Source organism: Oncorhynchus nerka, linkage group LG5, assembly GCF_034236695.1.
Source record: "Oncorhynchus nerka isolate Pitt River linkage group LG5, Oner_Uvic_2.0, whole genome shotgun sequence".
NCBI classification, from domain to species: domain Eukaryota; kingdom Metazoa; phylum Chordata; class Actinopteri; order Salmoniformes; family Salmonidae; genus Oncorhynchus; species Oncorhynchus nerka.
In genome coordinates, this window is record NC_088400.1 from 36,786,574 (window position 1) to 36,807,945 (window position 21,372).

General features: G+C 46.9%; 1 protein-coding gene and 1 long non-coding RNA gene across 3 annotated transcripts in view; both read left to right on the forward strand.

The window, feature by feature from the left end:
* The window catches only part of LOC115129419 (disks large homolog 3), a 178,622-nt gene that overhangs the window by 21,855 nt on the left and 135,395 nt on the right, over positions 1-21,372 (forward strand). For both annotated transcript variants that reach the window (XM_065018609.1, XM_065018610.1), the window contains exon 4: positions 9,714-9,824. In XM_065018609.1, coding sequence (XP_064874681.1) covers positions 9,714-9,824 — 111 coding nt within the window. The remainder of the gene's footprint in view (positions 1-9,713; positions 9,825-21,372) is intronic.
* Positions 11,935-18,325, forward strand: LOC135571792 (uncharacterized). Its single transcript, XR_010463942.1, has 2 exons — positions 11,935-13,894; positions 14,548-18,325. It is a non-coding gene; the product is annotated as an uncharacterized LOC135571792 (long non-coding RNA).

Sequence of the window (21,372 nt, forward strand, 5' to 3'; positions counted from 1 at the left end):
CTACCTGTACTCACCTGCTCTGTCTAGACCTACCTGTACTCACCTGCTCTGTCTAGACCTACCTGTATTCACCTGCTCTGTCTACCCTACCTGTACTCACCTGCTCTGTCTAGACCTACCTGTATTCACCTGCTCTGTCTAGACCTACCTGTACTCACCTGCTCTGTCTAGACCTACCTGTATTCACCTGCTCTGTCTACCCTACCTGTACTCACCTGCTCTGTCTAGACCTACCTGCACTCACCTGCTCTGTCTAGACCTACCTGTATTCACCTGCTCTGTCTAGACCTACCTGTACTCAACTGCTCTGTCTAGACCTACCTGTACTCACCTGCTCTGTCTAGACCTACCTGTATTCACCTGCTCTGTCTAGACCTACCTGTACTCACCTGCTCTCTCTAGACCTACCTGTACTCACCTGCTCTTTCTAGACCTACCTGTACTCACCTGCTCTGTCTACCCTACCTGTACTCTCCTGCTCTGTCTACCCTACCTTTATTCACCTGCTCTGTTTAGACCTACCTGTATTCACCTGCTCTGTCTACCCTACCTGTATTCACCAGCTCGGTCTACCCTACCTGCACTCACCTGCTCCTGTCTAGACCTACCTGTACTCACCTGCTCTGTCTACCCTACCTGCACTCACCTGCTCCTTCTATACCTACCTGTACTCACCTGCTCTGTCTACCCTACCTGTATTCACCAGCTCGGTCTACCCTACCTGCACTCACCTGCTCCTTCTATACCTACCTGTGCTCACCTGCTCTGTCTAGACCTACCTGTACTCACCTGCTCTGTCTAGACCTACCTGTACTCACCTGCTCTGTCTAGACCTACCTGCACTCACCTGCTCTGTCTAGACCTACCTGTACTCACCTGCTCTGTCTAGGTCTACCTGTACTCACCTGCTCTGTCTAGACCTACCTGTACTCACCTGCTCTGTCTAGACCTACCTGTACTCACCTGCTCTTTCTAGGCCTACATGTACTCACCTGCTCTGTCTAGGTCTACCTGTACTCACCTGCTCTGTCTAGACCTACCTGTACTCACCTGCTCTGTCTAGACCTACCTGTACTCACCTGCTCTGTCTTGACCTACCTGTACTCACCTGCTCTGTCTAGACCTACCTGCACTCACCTGCTCTGTCTAGACCTACCTGTACTCACCTGCTCTGTCTAGACCTACCTGTACTCACCTGCTCTGTCTAGACCTACCTGTACTCACCTGCTCTGTCTAGACCTACCTGTACTCACCTGCTCTTTCTAGTCCTACATGTACTCACCTGCTCTGTCTAGGTCTACCTGTACTCACCTGCTCTGTCTTACCTGTACTCACCTGCTCTGTCTAGGTCTACCTGTACTCACCTGCTCTGTCTAGGCCTACCTGTACTCACCTGCTCTATCTAGGTCTACCTGTACTCACCTGCTCTGTCTAGACCTACCTGCACTCACCCGCTCTGTCTAGACCTACCTGTACTCACCCGCTCTGTCTAGACCTACCTGTATTCACCTGCTCTGTCTAGACCTACCTGTATTCACCTGCTCTGTCTAGACCTACCTGTATTCACCTGCTCTGTCTAGACCTACCTGTATTCACCTGCTCTGTCTAGACCTACCTGCACGCACCCGCTCTGTCTAGACCTACCTGTATTCACCTGCTCTGTCTAGACCTACCTGCACTCACCTGCTCTGTCTAGACCTACCTGTATTCACCTGCTCTGTCTAGACCTACCTGCACTCACCCGCTCTGTCTAGACCTACCTGTATTCACCTGCTCTGTCTAGACCTACCTGTACTTACCTGCTCTGTCTAGACCTACCTGCACTCACCTGCTCTGTCTAGACCTACCTGTACTCACCTGCTCTGTCTAGGTCTACCTGTACTCACCTGCTCTGTCTAGACCTACCTGTACTCACCTGATCTGTCTAGACCTACCTGTACTCACCTGCTCTTTCTAGGCCTACATGTACTCACCTGCTCTGTCTAGGTCTACCTGTACTCACCTGCTCTGTCTAGACCTACCTGTACTCACCTGCTCTGTCTAGACCTACCTGTACTCACCTGCTCTGTCTAGACCTACCTGTACTCACCTGCTCTGTCTAGACCTACCTGCACTCACCTGCTCTGTCTAGACCTACCTGTACTCACCTGCTCTGTCTAGACCTACCTGTACTCACCTGCTCTGTCTAGACCTACCTGTACTCACCTGCTCTGTCTAGACCTACCTGTACTCACCTGCTCTTTCTAGGCCTACATGTACTCACCTGCTCTGTCTAGGTCTACCTGTACTCACCTGCTCTGTCTTACCTGTACTCACCTGCTCTGTCTAGGTCTACCTGTACTCACCTGCTCTGTCTAGGCCTACCTGTACTCACCTGCTCTATCTAGGTCTACCTGTACTCACCTGCTCTGTCTAGACCTACCTGTACTCACCTGCTCTGTCTAGGCCTACCTGTATTCACCTGCTCTGTCTACCCTACCTGTACTCACCTGCTCTGTCTAGACCTACCTGTATTCACCTGCTCTGTCTACCCTACCTGTACTCACCTGCTCTGTCTAGACCTACCTGTATTCACCTGCTCTGTCTACCCTACCTGTACTCACCTGCTCTGTCTAGACCTACCTGCACTCACCTGCTCTGTCTAGACCTACCTGTATTCACCTGCTCTGTCTAGACCTACCTGTATTCAACTGCTCTGTCTAGACCTACCTGCACTCACCCGCTCTGTCTAGACCTACCTGTACTCACCAGCTCTGTCTAGACCTACCTGTATTCACCTGCTCTGTCTAGACCTACCTGTATTCACCTGCTCTGTCTAGACCTACCTGTATTCACCTGCTCTGTCTAGACCTACCTGTATTCACCTGCTCTGTCTAGACCTACCTGCACGCACCCGCTCTGTCTAGACCTACCTGTATTCACCTGCTCTGTCTAGACCTACCTGCACTCACCTGCTCTGTCTAGACCTACCTGTATTCACCTGCTCTGTCTAGACCGACCTGCACTCACCCGCTCTGTCTAGACCTACCTGTATTCACCTGCTCTGTCTAGACCTACCTGCACTCACCTGCTCTGTCTAGACCTACCTGCACTCACCCGCTCTGTCTAGACCTACCTGTATTCACCTGCTCTGTCTAGACCTACCTGTATTCACCTGCTCTGTCTAGACCTAACTGCACTCACCTGCTCTGTCTAGACCTACCTGTACTCACCTGCTCTTTCTAGACCTACCTGTACTCAGCTGCTGTCTACCCTACCTGTACTCACCTGCTCTGTCTAGACCTACCTGTACTCAACTGCTCTGTCTAGACCTACCTGTACTCACCTGCTCTTTCTAGACCTACCTGTACTCAGCTGCTGTCTACCCTACCTGTACTCACCTGCTCTGTCTAGACCTACCTGTATTCACCTGCTCTGTCTAGACCTACCTGTACTCAACTGCTCTGTCTAGACCTACCTGTACTCACCTGCTCTGTCTAGACCTACCTGTATTCACCTGCTCTGTCTAGACCTACCTGTACTCACCTGCTCTCTCTAGACCTACCTGTACTCACCTGCTCTTTCTAGACCTACCTGTACTCACCTGCTCTGTCTAGACCTACCTGTACTCACCTGCTCTGTCTAGACCTACCTGTATTCACCTGCTCTGTCTACCCTACCTGTATTCTCCTGCTCTGTGTACCCTACCTGTACTCACCTGCTCTGTCTACCCTACCTGTATTCACCTGCTCTGTTTACCCTACCTGTATTCACCTGCTCTGTCTACCCTACCTGTATTCACCAGCTCGGTCTACCCTACCTGCACTCACCTGCTCCTTCTATACCTACCTGTACTCACCTGCTCTGTCTACCCTACCTGCACTCACCTGCTCCTTCTATACCTACCTGTACTCACCTGCTCTGTCTACCCTACCTGTACTCACCTGCTCTGTCTACCCTACCTGCACTCACCTGCTCCTTCTATACCTACCTGTACTCACCTGCTCTGTCTACCCTACCTGTATTCACCAGCTCGGTCTACCCTACCTGCACTCACCTGCTCCTTCTATACCTACCTGTGCTCACCTGCTCTGTCTAGACCTACCTGTACTCACCTGCTCTGTCTAGACCTACCTGTACTTACCTGCTCTGTCTAGACCTACCTGCACTCACCTGCTCTGTCTAGACCTACCTGTACTCACCTGCTCTGTCTAGACCTACCTGTACTCACCTGCTCTGTCTAGACCTACCTGTACTCACCTGCTCTGTCTAGACCTACCTGTACTCACCTGCTCTTTCTAGGCCTACATGTACTCACCTGCTCTGTCTAGGTCTACCTGTACTCACCTGCTCTGTCTAGACCTACCTGTACTCACCTGCTCTGTCTAGACCTACCTGTACTCACCTGCTCTGTCTAGACCTACCTGTACTCACCTGCTCTGTCTAGACCTACCTGCACTCACCTGCTCTGTCTAGACCTACCTGTACTCACCTGCTCTTTCTAGGCCTACCTGTATTCACCTGCTCTGTCTACCCTACCTGTATTCTCCTGCTCTGTCTACCCTACCTGTACTCACCTGCTCTGTCTACCCTACCTGTATTCACCTGCTCTGTCTAGACCTACCTGTACTCACCTGCTCTGTCTAGACCTACCTGTACTCACCTGCTCTGTCTAGACCTACCTGCACTCACCTGCTCTGTCTAGACCTACCTGTACTCACCTGCTCTTTCTAGGCCTACCTGTATTCACCTGCTCTGTCTACCCTACCTGTATTCTCCTGCTCTGTCTACCCTACCTGTACTCACCTGCTCTGTCTACCCTACCTGTATTCACCTGCTCTGTCTAGACCTACCTGTATTCACCTGCTCTGTCTAGACCTACCTGCACTCACCTGCTCTGTCTACCCTACCTGCACTCACCTGCTCCTTCTATACCTACCTGTACTCACCTGCTCTGTCTACCCTACCTGTATTCACCAGCTCGGTCTACCCTACCTGCACTCACCTGCTCCTTCTATACCTACCTGTGCTCACCTGCTCTGTCTAGACCTACCTGTACTCACCTGCTCTGTCTAGACCTACCTGTACTTACCTGCTCTGTCTAGACCTACCTGCACTCACCTGCTCTGTCTAGACCTACCTGTACTCACCTGCTCTGTCTAGACCTACCTGTACTCACCTGCTCTGTCTAGACCTACCTGTACTCACCTGCTCTGTCTAGACCTACCTGTACTCACCTGCTCTTTCTAGGCCTACATGTACTCACCTGCTCTGTCTAGGTCTACCTGTACTCACCTGCTCTGTCTAGACCTACCTGTACTCACCTGCTCTGTCTAGACCTACCTGTACTCACCTGCTCTGTCTAGACCTACCTGTACTCACCTGCTCTGTCTAGACCTACCTGCACTCACCTGCTCTGTCTAGACCTACCTGTACTCACCTGCTCTTTCTAGGCCTACCTGTATTCACCTGCTCTGTCTACCCTACCTGTATTCTCCTGCTCTGTCTACCCTACCTGTACTCACCTGCTCTGTCTACCCTACCTGTATTCACCTGCTCTGTCTAGACCTACCTGTATTCACCTGCTCTGTCTAGACCTACCTGTACTCACCTGCTCTTTCTAGACCTACCTGTACTCAGCTGCTGTCTACCCTACCTGTACTCACCTGCTCTGTCTAGACCTACCTGTACTCAACTGCTCTGTCTAGACCTACCTGTACTCACCTGCTCTTTCTAGACGTACCTGTACTCACCTGCTCTGTCTACCCTACCTGTACTCTCCTGCTCTGTCTACCCTACCTGTATTCACCTGCTCTGTTTACCCTACCTGTATTCACCTGCTCTGTCTACCCTACCTGTATTCACCAGCTCGGTCTACCCTACCTGCACTCACCTGCTCCTTCTATACCTACCTGTACTCACCTGCTCTGTCTACCCTACCTGCACTCACCTGCTCCTTCTATACCTACCTGTACTCACCTGCTCTGTCTACCCTACCTGTATTCACCAGCTCGGTCTACCCTACCTGCACTCACCTGCTCCTTCTATACCTACCTGTGCTCACCTGCTCTGTCTAGACCTACCTGTACTCACCTGCTCTGTCTAGACCTACCTGTACTTACCTGCTCTGTCTAGACCTACCTGCACTCACCTGCTCTGTCTAGACCTACCTGTACTCACCTGCTCTGTCTAGGTCTACCTGTACTCACCTGCTCTGTCTAGACCTACCTGTACTCACCTGCTCTGTCTAGACCTACCTGTACTCACCTGCTCTTTCTAGGCCTACATGTACTCACCTGCTCTGTCTAGGTCTACCTGTACTCACCTGCTCTGTCTAGACCTACCTGTACTCACCTGCTCTGTCTAGACCTACCTGTACTCACCTGCTCTGTCTAGACCTACCTGTACTCACCTGCTCTGTCTAGACCTACCTGCACTCACCTGCTCTGTCTAGACCTACCTGTACTCACCTGCTCTGTCTAGACCTACCTGTACTCACCTGCTCTGTCTAGACCTACCTGTACTCACCTGCTCTGTCTAGACCTACCTGTACTCACCTGCTCTTTCTAGGCCTACATGTACTCACCTGCTCTGTCTAGGTCTACCTGTACTCACCTGCTCTGTCTTACCTGTACTCACCTGCTCTGTCTAGGTCTACCTGTACTCACCTGCTCTGTCTAGGCCTACCTGTACTCACCTGCTCTATCTAGGTCTACCTGTACTCACCTGCTCTGTCTAGACCTACCTGTACTCACCTGCTCTGTCTAGGCCTACCTGTATTCACCTGCTCTGTCTACCCTACCTGTACTCACCTGCTCTGTCTAGACCTACCTGTATTCACCTGCTCTGTCTACCCTACCTGTACTCACCTGCTCTGTCTAGACCTACCTGTATTCACCTGCTCTGTCTACCCTAACTGTACTCACCTGCTCTGTCTAGACCTACCTGCACTCACCTGCTCTGTCTAGACCTACCTGTATTCACCTGCTCTGTCTAGACCTACCTGTATTCAACTGCTCTGTCTAGACCTACCTGCACTCACCCGCTCTGTCTAGACCTACCTGTACTCACCCGCTCTGTCTAGACCTACCTGTATTCACCTGCTCTGTCTAGACCTACCTGTATTCACCTGCTCTGTCTAGACCTACCTGTATTCACCTGCTCTGTCTAGACCTACCTGTATTCACCTGCTCTGTCTAGACCTACCTGCACTCACCCGCTCTGTCTAGACCTACCTGTATTCACCTGCTCTGTCTAGACCTACCTGCACTCACCTGCTCTGTCTAGACCTACCTGTATTCACCTGCTCTGTCTAGACCTACCTGCACTCACCCGCTCTGTCTAGACCTACCTGTATTCACCTGCTCTGTCTAGACCTACCTGCACTCACCTGCTCTGTCTAGACCTACCTGCACTCACCCGCTCTGTCTAGACCTACCTGTATTCACCTGCTCTGTCTAGACCTACCTGTATTCACCTGCTCTGTCTAGACCTAACTGCACTCACCTGCTCTGTCTAGACCTACCTGTACTCACCTGCTCTTTCTAGACCTACCTGTACTCAGCTGCTGTCTACCCTACCTGTACTCACCTGCTCTGTCTAGACCTACCTGTACTCAACTGCTCTGTCTAGACCTACCTGTACTCACCTGCTCTTTCTAGACCTACCTGTACTCAGCTGCTGTCTACCCTACCTGTACTCACCTGCTCTGTCTAGACCTACCTGTATTCACCTGCTCTGTCTAGACCTACCTGTACTCAACTGCTCTGTCTAGACCTACCTGTACTCACCTGCTCTGTCTAGACCTACCTGTATTCACCTGCTCTGTCTAGACCTACCTGTACTCACCTGCTCTCTAGACCTACCTGTACTCACCTGCTCTTTCTAGACCTACCTGTACTCACCTGCTCTGTCTAGACCTACCTGTACTCACCTGCTCTGTCTAGACCTACCTGTATTCACCTGCTCTGTCTACCCTACCTGTATTCTCCTGCTCTGTCTACCCTACCTGTACTCACCTGCTCTGTCTACCCTACCTGTATTCACCTGCTCTGTTTACCCTACCTGTATTCACCTGCTCTGTCTACCCTACCTGTATTCACCAGCTCGGTCTACCCTACCTGCACTCACCTGCTCCTTCTATACCTACCTGTACTCACCTGCTCTGTCTACCCTACCTGCACTCACCTGCTCCTTCTATACCTACCTGTACTCACCTGCTCTGTCTACCCTACCTGTATTCACCAGCTCAGTCTACCCTACCTGCACTCACCTGCTCCTTCTATACCTACCTGTGCTCACCTGCTCTGTCTAGACCTACCTGTACTCACCTGCTCTGTCTAGACCTACCTGTACTTACCTGCTCTGTCTAGACCTACCTGCACTCACTTGCTCTGTCTAGACCTACCTGTACTCACCTGCTCTGTCTAGACCTACCTGTACTCACCTGCTCTGTCTAGACCTACCTGTACTCACCTGCTCTGTCTAGACCTACCTGTACTCACCTGCTCTTTCTAGGCCTACATGTACTCACCTGCTCTGTCTAGGTCTACCTGTACTCACCTGCTCTGTCTAGACCTACCTGTACTCACCTGCTCTGTCTAGACCTACCTGTACTCACCTGCTCTGTCTAGACCTACCTGTACTCACCTGCTCTGTCTAGACCTACCTGCACTCACCTGCTCTGTCTAGACCTACCTGTACTCACCTGCTCTGTCTAGACCTACCTGTACTCACCTGCTCTGTCTAGACCTACCTGTACTCACCTGCTCTGTCTAGACCTACCTGTACTCACCTGCTCTTTCTAGGCCTACATGTACTCACCTGCTCTGTCTAGGTCTACCTGTACTCACCTGCTCTGTCTTACCTGTACTCACCTGCTCTGTCTAGGTCTACCTGTACTCACCTGCTCTGTCTAGGCCTACCTGTACTCACCTGCTCTATCTAGGTCTACCTGTACTCACCTGCTCTGTCTAGGCCTACCTGTACTCACCTGCTCTGTCTAGGCCTACCTGTACTCACATGCTCTGTCTAGGCCTACCTGTACTCACCTGCTCTGTCTAGGCCTACCCGCACTCACCTGCTCTGTCTAGGCCTACCCGTACTACCCTGCCCTGTCTTTACTGCCTCATTAATTAAAGTATATCAATAGCAGGATTCCCTCGGTTTAAAGATCAACACGCTTGGCTCTAGATTAAACCGAGCTATACATACTTTACATTGTTTGCGTGAGCAGACATAATATCACTTACTGAGTGTTCATTTTCGGGAATCTAATTTTGTAAACATTTAAACTATATTAAATGAATTCTCTATTTCAATTCCACATAAAATTAACTACCATCAAAATAAAGGTATCTTTCTTGTGATGTAAGTGTTGTGACGGTGCGTTAAATCCCTGACGAAGGTTTAGCGTTCTTGTTGATTCAACAATAAGACAATGTATTCCATTGATCCCATTTCCACCATTACCGGGATGTGCTTGACAGGTCATTACAAACATTTCCACGGTCATAACGTTAATTGGAAAAAACGTCAGGCACAAGCAAGTATGAAAGAGTCGCAGGAGTCAAATGAAAGCAATCAATCCAGCGACCATTTAAGTGACAAATTGATTTTTCACCCCAAAACACAGGAAATAGATGGCTGAAAAAAGACAGCTCCTCAGGTGGGCGGGGCATGTGTGTTGCTATATTAATCAGGTATTGATCCATTCCGTCCTGTCCTTCCTACAGAACTCTGAGGAGGAGGGAGTGTCGCGGGTACGAGTGACCAGCAGGAGGAACCCTCAGAAGGTGGAGCATGTGTTGGGGCTGGTGAGCCGCTACCACATCGAGACGCCTAAGGTCAGTCACCCAGGGTCACCCATGGGTCAAATGAACGCTCCATAACGTAAAGGAGCCCAATCAGAGTGTCTCTCTCACACTACTGTTCCAGCTTGCTCAGTGAAGCGTCACATGGGTGACCTTTGGTAATTTTTTTCATTAAGCTCAATGACCTTTTTGAACATATTAATAATCAGAGAAGGATGTCACAGCTCCTGCATCACACGGAATCACAGACAAATCCCAGAGACTCAAATCAGTGATATCAGTTGTCATGACCACAGCCTTTAGTACAATTTATCATATTGTTGATATGAGAATATTTTCAATTGTTGTAGATTTTGCTGGTGTGGGTTTCTGAAATTCCACCTCTATTTTTCAATGAGATATTTGTGGAGATGGAGGCTGTAAAATATCTTAGTTTGGGTTCATTATGTCAGATAAGGAAGTGGCAAGCATGTTGACAGCCGTTTCAACTTCATATGTAAACACTGGGCAGATGATGGGGCCTGGTACTTCATGGTATTTAGCTTCTTCTAATTTGGTAAACTGTCATATTTTCGAATATCTTTAAAAATATGTTTTGAGACTATATGTAAATGATGTAAATCATGAATGTATGATGAATCATCAAAGATCAAAAATATCTCTATACCACAGGAGGTTGGTGGTGCCTTAATTGGGGAGGACAGGCTCGTGGTAATGACTGGAGCGGAATTAGTGGAATGGTATCAAATACATCAAACATGGTTTTCATGTGTTTGATGCCATTCCATTTACTCCGTTCCAGCCATTATTGTGAGCCGTCCTCCTCTCAGCAACCTCCACTGCTCTCTACTGTATGTTAGTGTAATCTGTAGCAGGTCACGTTACCTCAGAATGGAGGGGTGTGACTCACCTGCTGTCACACAGCCCCTGTGTCTGTCTGTCTGTCTGTCTGTCTGTCAGGGAGCGGGAGGGAGGCCTCCTGTCCATGTTCCCTAGTACAACAGTACAGTACCATGGAAGGCCTTGTTTTCACATGCCTTCCCAATCACAACACGCCCAGCGGCACACGGCAGCATAATACCCACAGGCGCTGGCTTTTCAGCTGAGCCGAGAACTAGTGCATGGGGCGGGGGCGTTAGGAGAGAGGTTCGGGGGGTAGAGGGTAGGGGGCTGCTGCCTGGGTTGAGGCACGGTGGTACAGGATCACTGTGCTCTATAGTAATGTAATATCAGCATAAAAGCACAGTGACAGTACAGTTTGACTCAATGGTGCTCAGTGAATAGCTGGGCTGGATAATATGGAGCTGGGTGGGTAGTGCTGAGTTCCTCTCTCATGGAGGGAGGGAGCCGAGGAGGCGGCGGGGGAGGGATGAGTGAGCAAGGGAGAAATATAGGGAGAAAGAGAGCGTGGGGGAGGATGGAGAGAGTTAGGCGGCAGAGAAGCGAGGGCCGGTGCAGTGCAACGCGCAGTCAGAGCTGGAACGAACACCCAGAGCTCAGCCTTCATTGGGTTGCCATGGTAACCACATTCCTCCCCCTGCCTGCATCCCTACAGACAGTTCTGACTCTCTCTCTCTCGCTCTCTTTCTCTCCATTTTTCATTCCTTCTTTTGCATCTCTCTTTTATTCCCAGTCACATTTCCAGCCGTACTATACACACACTCATCCGTACATCCTCAAATGATGCTGTATTTAGCATGGATCATGTGATTTAAATACATTGCTTCACTGCAGGAATTAAATGTGTAAATAAACTGGCGTGATTATGCAGTCTCATGCACACACTTGTCTTTATTCTCTCGCTATCTCTCTCTCCCGCTCTCTGTCTCTCTCTCTCTGTCTCTCTCTCTCTGTCCACTACTACACCTTACCTATCCAACACCCCTCCACCACTATACCTTATCTATCCAACACCCCTCCACCACTACACCTTATCTATCCAACACCCCTCCACCACTATACCTTACCTATCCAACACCCCTCCACCACTATACCTTACCTATCCAACACCCCTCCACCACTACACCTTACCTATCCAACACCCCTCCACCACTACACCTTATCTATCCAACACCCCTCCACCACTACACCTTATCTATCCAACACCCTCCACCACTCCACCACTCCACCACTACCTTACCTATCCAACACCCCTCCACCACTACACCTTATCTATCCAACACCCCTCCACCACTACACGTTATCTATCCAACACCCCTCCACCACTACACCTTATCTATCCAACACCCCTCCACCACTATACCTTACCTATCCAACACCCCTCCACCACTACACCTTATCTATCCAACACCCCTCCACCACTACACCTTACCTATCCAACACCCCTCCACCACTATACCTTACCTATCCAACACCCCTCCACCACTACACCTTATCTATCCAACACCCCTCCACCACTACACCTTACCTATCCAACACCCCTCCACCACTATACCTTACCTATCCAACACCCCTCCACCACTACACCTTATCTATCCAACACCCCTCCACCACTACACCTTATTTATCCAACACCCCTCCACCACTACTCCTTATCTATCCAACACCCTCCACCACTACACCTTATCTATCCAACACCCCTCCACCACTACTCCTTATCTATCCAACACCCCTCCACCACTACACCTTATCTATCCAACACCCTCCACCACTACTCCTTATCTATCCAACACCCCTCCACCACTACACCTTATCTATCCAACACCCCTCCACCACTACACCTTATGTATCCAACACCCCTCCACCACTACACCTTACCTATCCAACACCCCTCCACCACTATACCTTACCTATCCAACACCCCTCCACCAACACTATTCTCTTGACTCTGCCTTTTCCTTGTTTTCTTCCATCTCACCCTCTCTCTTTCTCTTATCCCCTCCCTTTCTCTTGCTCTCTCTCTATCATTATTCTATCAGTTGGATGTGCTGTGTTGGTGGAGCAGCTGTTCTCTGCCACTGGGGCCTATTAATAGGAGTCACAGCCGTGGAGCCTTTGTTTCCTGTCTCTGTGTTTCTGGTAGAGCAAACTGTAGGCTCCTTGGCAGGTTATATTCTGGTTCAGTGCAGAGTTTGTGTGTGTGTGTCATACCCCCACAGGTGAGAGTTTTGACGATTGACAAGAGTATTTCTTATGTCAATTCCTCTGGATACATTCCTATTGACCATGTTGACAATATTTGCTGTATGGTTGTTCTTTTTCATATTGCTGGGAAGATGTCTTGCTATATCCCTTTTCTTCTTCTGAGGAAACAGGTGGATAGTGCTCTGATGTAGAGATTCATCCTGAGAGAGACAGACCTGCCATGGCATATAGTCATTACTATATTAACAACATTATGTTTTATTTTTTAATCTTAACCTCTAGGCAAGTCAGTTAAGAACAAATTCTTATTTTCAATGACGGCCTAGGAACAGGGGGTTAACTGCCTGTTCAAATGGATTGTCAGCTCGGGGGTTTGAACTTGCAACCTTCCGGTTACTAGTCCAACCACTAGGCTACCCTGCCGCCCCTTATCATAAACATCAACATTATCCAAACCACAAGCTTACAACTAGCACATTTTCATTTCACTGGTAGAATCAGGAAGTGCCCCTTTGTATTCTTCTGCTCATAGTGAACCACTAAGTCTGGCATTCATAGCGAATCCTGATACCACCCGCTAGTTAGAGGGGGCGTGTCCACAAACTTGAATAATGCCGTTGTTTACTTAGAACGACCAACACACAGTAATCTCAGAACTTCTCGAGGCAAAATATTTTTGAAAATGTTTTGTTTACACTAATGGTTGTCATCATGCCTGTGTGGTGTTCTGTGCTAATTACAAACAAGCGCGGACATGACCATTCCAGAGATTCACACCCAATTAACCCAGATTCTGCCAGTTGCTTGCGTTGCGCCTTTCACGAATGATGCAGTGACCAAAGATTATCAGAGGAATTTTCTGGCTGAAATGATGGGGAATCCATTTCGACGACAGCGGAGAAGTGATGCGATACCATCCAATTTTTTTCGTTCACAACAAAACGAAAGATTCTCAATTAGAGTTTACCTAGCGTTAGCTAGCTTGCTAGCCTAGCTGGGTAAGTTAGCTAGCTAACGTTACAGTCCTGTATTGAACACTGAAAGCCATTAGCTAAATCATGGGGCTATCTTTTGGTATACACACTGTCAATCAATTTCGCCTATGCAATGGTAGTCACTGTTAGACTGCTAGCTACCTTCAGCAGAGTAAACATGTTCTGTCCCTGACTGATGTTAGCTAACGTAAACTAGCTAATGTTACCAAATACGAGTCTCAATTTGGAAGCTATCTATTCCACCCTTATCTATAAAACACTGCTATTGACAAGAATGATATGTCAAAGTCAATGGGCTGGGGAAGGTTTACACACAGTACTTTGAGATGAGGAAGGGTTTTTTGGATGTGCTTAGACAGTACATGCATTGTTGTGTATGAGAGGGATTGGGGTGTCATTTCTCCTCAATCTCCCACACACAACCATTCATACTGTGTAAGAGCTGTCTTCCTAAGACTTTTCACACCTTCTTTAGCCCATTCACTTTGTTGACTGATCTTTCCTCTCAAAAACAGCTCCCAATGTCCCCCTCATTGTCCCTAAACAATACTCTATCCGGTCCCATTTGGTTAACACCTTTACCAACAAAGGCGTGTTGCCCTACGTCCCTTCCGCAAAAAGTGTAAAATGCTAAGAACACAACCATGTCTTTCCAGGAGACATGCAGTACCAGCAAATCTTCTGCAAGAGGACAAAACAGTTGGTGTTAAGAAGCCCTACAACACTTTCGTCAGAGTCTTATCCAGCTGGCCGTTCACTGCAGACCGGACAAGACCATCGCCATAAGCATAAAGAGTCCCAGCTTCCCCAGCCCACCATTGCCAGTGTACCGAAGCCGGATAAAGGACTTATTCTGCGTTTACACAGGCAGCCCAATTCTGATATTTTTTTCACAAATTGGACCAATTAGTGGAAAAAAGATCAGAATTGGGCTGACTGTGTAAACGCAGCCAGTGTGGCTCAACATAAGACAGTGTTTCCCAAACTCGGTCCTGGGGACCCCAAGGGGTGCACATTTTAGTTTTAGCCCTAGCACTACACAGCTGACTCAAATAATTGAAGCTTGATGATCAGCTGTGTAGTGCTATGGCAAAAAGCTAAACATGCACCCCTTGGGATCCCCAGGACCGAGTTTGGGAATTCCTGGCCTAAGATCATGTAGGACATGGGGTCTCCAACCCTGTTCTCGGAGAGCTATCCTCCTGTAGGTTTTTGCTCCAACCCCAGTTGTGACTAACCTGGCTCAGTTTATTATTAGAATTAGGTAGGTCCTACCGGATGGTATGTCTCCGGGAACAGGGTTGGAGAGCCCTGCTGTAGAACCACCATAAAATAAATATGGATATTTTCTATGAATCTTCGGAATATGTCGGCCCTTATGGATTCATAGAATATATTTATATAAGTTGTACATGGCTCTGTTGCATCAAACAGATGCTAGACATTCATATTGACAAATAAACAAACGTTCTTTGGATATCTACAATACAGGAGTGTACACTATTTAATGCTACATCAAGAGAACTGGGTATTTCACAACAATGGTATATGGTAAAAGTAACATACACATTTTTTTAATGAAGTACAGTTCAGTGTGTCCAAATGTGTGTCAGGTGCAGAGACACAGAAGTGCAGAGAACTGTAGTTATAGATTCTTACACCAGATAATGTGATTCACCAAAGACGTTTGCAGACATCTTGTCTATGCCAAGTCTTCTTTCATTGATCGAGATAGGTGTATGTCCACCCCAAAGTACCTCATATCCTGATGACATAGACCTGTCTCGATCAATGTGTGAGAAGACTTGAAATGGACACGAAGACGGCGCACGTACAGTGCATTCGGAAAGTATTCAGACCCCTTGACTTTTTACAATTTTGTTATGTTACAGCATAATTCTTAAATGGATTAAATAGTTTTTCCCCTCATCAATCTACACACAATACCTCATAATGGCAAAGAAAAACAGTTAAAAAAAATTGTTGCAAATGTTTAAATCCCCCTGAAATATCACATTTACATAAGTAAATTCAGACCCTTTACTCAGTACTTTGTTGAAGTACCTTTGTCAGCTATTACAGCCTCAAGTCTTCTTGGGTATGACGCTACAAGTGTGGCACACCTGTATTTGGGGAGTTTCTCCCATTTTTCTCTGCAGATCCTCTAATGCTCTGTCAGGTTGGATGGGGAGCGTCGCTGCACAGCTATTGTCAGCTCTCTCCGGAGATGTTAGATTGGGTTCAAGTCCGGGCTCTGGCTGGGCCACTCAAGGACATTGAGACTTGTCTCGGAGCCACTCCTGCGTTGTCTTGGCTGTGTGCTTAGGGTCGTTGTCCTGTTGGAAGGTGAACCTTCACCCCAGTCTGAGGTCCTGAGCGCTCTGGAGCAGGTTTTCATCAAGGATCTCTCTGTACTTTGCGCCGTTAATCTCTGCCTCGAACCTGACTAGTCTCCCAGTCCCTGGAGCTGAAAAACATCCCCACAGCATGATGCTGCCACCACCGTGCTTCACCATAGGGATGGTGGCAGGTTTCCTCCAGATGTGACTCTTGGCTTTCAGGCCAAAGAATTCAACCTTGCTTTCATCAGACCAAAGAGAATCTTGTTTCTCATGGTCTGTGAATCTTTAGGTACCTTTTGGCAAACTCCAAAGGGCTGTCATGTCCCTTTACTGAGGAGTGGCTTCTGTCTGGCCACTCTACAATAAATGCCTGTTTGGTTGAGTGCTACAGAGATGGTTGTCCCTCTGGAAGGTTCTCCCATCTCCACAGAGGAACTCTGACCAAGGCCCTTTTCCCCCGATTGCTCAGTTTGACCGTGCGCCCAGCTCTAGGAAGAGTCTTGGTGGTTCTAAACTTCTTCCATTTGAGAATGATGGAGGCCACTGTGTTCTTAGGGACCTTCAATGCTGCAGACATTTTTTGCAAAAATGTCTAAAAACCTGTTTTCACTTTGTCATTATGGGGTATTGTGTGTAGGTTGATGGGGGGGGGATTATTTAATCCATTTTAGAATAAGGCTCTAACTGGAAAAGTCAAGGGGTATGAATACTTTCCGAATGCACTTTATTGCTGGACGACTTTATGGAACAAAAAAAGTATTTTCATAACGGAGCATTTTCTGAATTCAAACTGACTCCCTGCAACTGGACACATACATTTTATGAGACTCCTGTTTGCCCAAATCGAGGACGAAGACAGCATCGCTAATGTCATGACGTGCCCTTGGGGGGGAGGATCATAGCCCCCCCCTCTCTCTCTTCACAGTTTTATGACTTAACGACAGGTCGTGAATTCCTTGCAGAAACTCTCTCTTCACTGCCATGGAGTATTGAGGGGGAGAACCTATGGAGAACAAAATACACTGTTCCCACCATGACTCCTACATCCCAAAATTGAAGAATGAAACAATATTCCTATTTTAGAGAAATTGGTAGGTGATCGGTGGGAAATCAAAGAACGACCATGTCGAATTTGTTTCATTTTGTGACTTCATGAAAGACAGTATAACCACATTACTGTATCTTTTGTTTGTATACACTTCTCAATTGTGGGATTTGCATCGGAATGTTGTATAGAATAAATGATTAAAGTAGAAGAATACTTTTGGAAAGATAACAATGTGATTTTAGTCTTCTAAATGAGAATTACTTTTCATAGTAACTTATGATCAGTCAGTGACCCCGCCCCAAGTGAACAACAGACGTTGGGTGGAAATGATGAAACGCTCCGTTTTCTACTCCAATATAAAAAAACGCGACAAAATGTACATTAGACCAGAGAGCATGGAGCTGTAGCGACGTTGAAATGGTTGGCAATTTAAATACAGACCAGAGGACATAGGGACGCTGTCCATATGTTACAAATGGTTAAGAAGAAAAGTTCTACAAAACTGAAGACTACGCATTCAGTCTGCAGCTGTTTGAGTACATTAGTCTGGTAAACCGATCGAACGACCAAATGGTACTCTGAAAGATCCATTCTGGAGAACATTTCACTATCGAATGACAATTGGTATCCCTGACGTATCCATTATAACAAGCTACAACTACGAAAGACTTTCAACTCTAGTGGACAAACCAGAGACTTTCTGTCGACTGATTCTCCAGCAGAGGGACCGGTGATCACAGAGAGAGACAAAAAGACCTACAGTTGTAAATATATAAAATGCTATTTATTTTCGAATGAGAGTGCAAAGTGTTAGCATTTCCATGAGCCTAGTTATCAGATGTGTGTACGATAGTCGAGTCCTTTGTCTTTCCCACTCTATCTGTCCCCACCCCTTTCAATTGTCTACCAAGCCGTCATATCGGGCTTAGTCCACTAGGGTCTTTTCATTGCATTATGTAGTAACCAATGTATAACCTATCCTGTGTGTGTGTGTTTATGTAATTCTGTGTGATTATTTAGTTAGTAAATAAATAATTAAGCCAATTTGTATATCGTTGATTCATCATTTATCAATATGACTGATGAGGCAATAATACATTAATAAGTGTACAGTAACTCTTTAAACAACATTTTCCCGTGGTGCCCTGACTTCCTAGTTACTTAATGTTTACGTGATTAGTTAAATCACGTAATAATAATTACACATAGAGAACTGATTTTATATAACAGTTGTTACATTAATGAATAGTCCACAGACACGACACTAAGGTTGGTCAAAACGTCTCTGTGCTACACCAAACAGGACCTATCCTGTAACTCCCAGTAATAGATAGCAACAATGTTGGTTAAATCTCGTTATCTGGTGTAACAGTCTGTAGCTAAGAAAACTGGTGATCAGCAGATGATGAGAGAGGTGGTCATGATGAAATTGCTATTCCAAGGAGACATATGGTAAGTTCAGGGAATACTTGTAAAGCTGTGAGAGGAGTGTTTTGATCAAACTGCCATTCAGCTTCTCATGAGTCATGTGCATGAAATCGAGCATAATGTCTAATCCCTCGAGAGGGATACAGTTCACAGGAAACAGTTCTGCTACAATGGCACACGCAGGCAAAGGAATTCTGTTTCTGTATCAAAAATCCAGTTCAGGAAGAAGCCCAGGCACCACACGGTATTATGTGTAAGACAAAAAACAAACAAAATTATACTTTGAACAACAGTTGAACCATGCCAGAACAACATCAACATTAAGGTAGACTAGTTGAACATACAACAATATCTAGCCTAATAAAAAGAAATTGGGAATAACCTTCAACCTTTGCACAGTGACCAGAACTTACAAATGAGTCTAGGTACTGTAGGTAGGCAGACAGTATCTACCTACAGCCATGTCTATCAGGCATGCTTAGGCAAATATATTTTATAGTATAGCTTCAGTTTTAGAGATTTACAATAGTAAATTGTTGTATTATTGTTTCTCCTCACTGTTTGCTTAGCTATCTATGGCTATGCAATACTTGTTATTTACATCTGTTTGGAATCGTATCTTGCATCATACCTATACTTTTTTGACTGAAATGCATCCAAGGTCATAATCATAACCAATGTCAACCCTCGTCAATTTTGTTACATAGCCAACTAGTAAATTACTTACAGTTGCTGATGCGACACGTTTGCTAACAAGTTACAAATGCGAGGCAAGTGGCGCAGCGGTCTAAGGCACTGCATCTCAGTGCTAGAGGCATCACTACAGACACCCTGGTTCGAATCCAGGCTGTATCACAACTGACCATGATTGGGAATCCCATAGAGCGGTGCACAATTGGCCCAGCGTCGTCTGGGTTTGGCCGGTGTAGGCCGTCATTGTAAATAAGAATTTGTTCTTAACTGACTTGCCTAGTTAAATAAAGTTTAAATTAAAAAATAAATATAAAAAATAACAAGTTAGCAGGCACCAGGCTAAATAGCTAGCCAACTCCAGTCATGTACAAATGTTTGCTGGTAAACCTAGCTTTAGGTGTCATATTGATGAGACCAAGGCACAGCGTGATAAGCATACATTCTTCTTGTGCTGACAGGCAACTACACATGGACAATACAAAAACTAAACCAACCACCCTTGTCACACCCTGACCTAACCAAAATAATAAAGAAAACAAAGATAACTAAGGTCAGGGCGTGACATTAGGTGGCTGGTTGTAAAGTTGTAGCTTGCTGTTTAGTAGCTAGTCATACCAATGACTAAAAAGAGAATAGGTTTATATATGGCTACTGGTAGTTGTTTAGCTAGCTAAATTAGCAAACAGAAAAATCATTTAACTTCACCACACTGTAGTATGTTAGCCAGCAATACACAATATGGGTTTCAGTAGATAAATCAAATAAAATGTATTTAAAAAGCCCTTCGTACATCAGCTGATATCTCAGTGCTGTACAGAAACGCAGCCAAAAGCCCAAAACAGCAAGCAATGCAGGTGTTGAAGCACGTTGGCTAGGAAAAACTCCCTAGAAAGGCCAAAACCTAGGAAGAAATCTAGAGAGGAACCAGGCTATGAGGGGTGGCCAGTCCTCTTCTGGCTGTGGAGATTATAACAGAACATGGCCAAGATGTTCAAATGTTCATAAATGACCAGCATGGTCAAATAATAGGTCTGGAACAGGTAGCATGTCTGGTGAACAGGTCAGGATTCCATAGCCGCAGGCAGAACAGTTGAAACTGGAGCAGCAGCACGGCCAGGTGGACTGGGGAGAGCAAGGAGTCATCATGCCAGGTAGTCCTGAGGCATGGTCCTAGGGCTCAGGTCCTCCGAGAGAGAGAAAGAAAGAGAGAATTAGAGAGAGCATACTTAAATTCACACAGGACACCGGATAAGACAGGAGAAGTACTCCAGATATAACAAACTGACCCTAGCCCTCGACACATAAACTACTGCAGCATAAATATTGGAGGCTGAGAAAGGAGGGGTCAGGAGACACTGTGGCCCCATCCGATGATACCCCCGGACAGGGCCAAACAGGAAGGATGCGTAGTCTTCTTGGTGCTGGCATCGGCTGTAGCTGAGCTTCTAAACCTTTTGTTTCGAATCCTATTTGCTATATTCCGGTTGAAACATGTATGGTTGAATATCCCCAATTTCAGTTGTGCCCAAAGGATTGTTGTTAGTGTCTGCCTCCTTTTAAATAAAGCCTGCCTTGAGGGAGGGACGGGGGCCAGAGCAACACAAGTTGTAGTCTTTCAGCGACTGGAAAATGATGTCTGCTTGTATATTTAGCAATGAATCCGCCGATAGCAACAACGCTGAAAGAAGTCCACTGGCTCTATCGAACAAGGACAACCATATCGACACCCACAAAAATGTTTAGTATGATAAGTAGAACATAGAGCCATCGCAAATGGGTTTTGGTGTGACTGCTCCTTTAAGACAACTGGAGAGGATCAGGACGGGTTTTGGTGTGACTGCTCCTTTAAGTCTACAGGAGAGGACCAGGATGGGTTATGGTGTGACTGCTCCTTTAAGTCTACAGGAGAGGATCAGGATGGGTTTTGGTGTGACTGCTCCTTTAAGTCAACAGGAGAGGACCAGGATGGG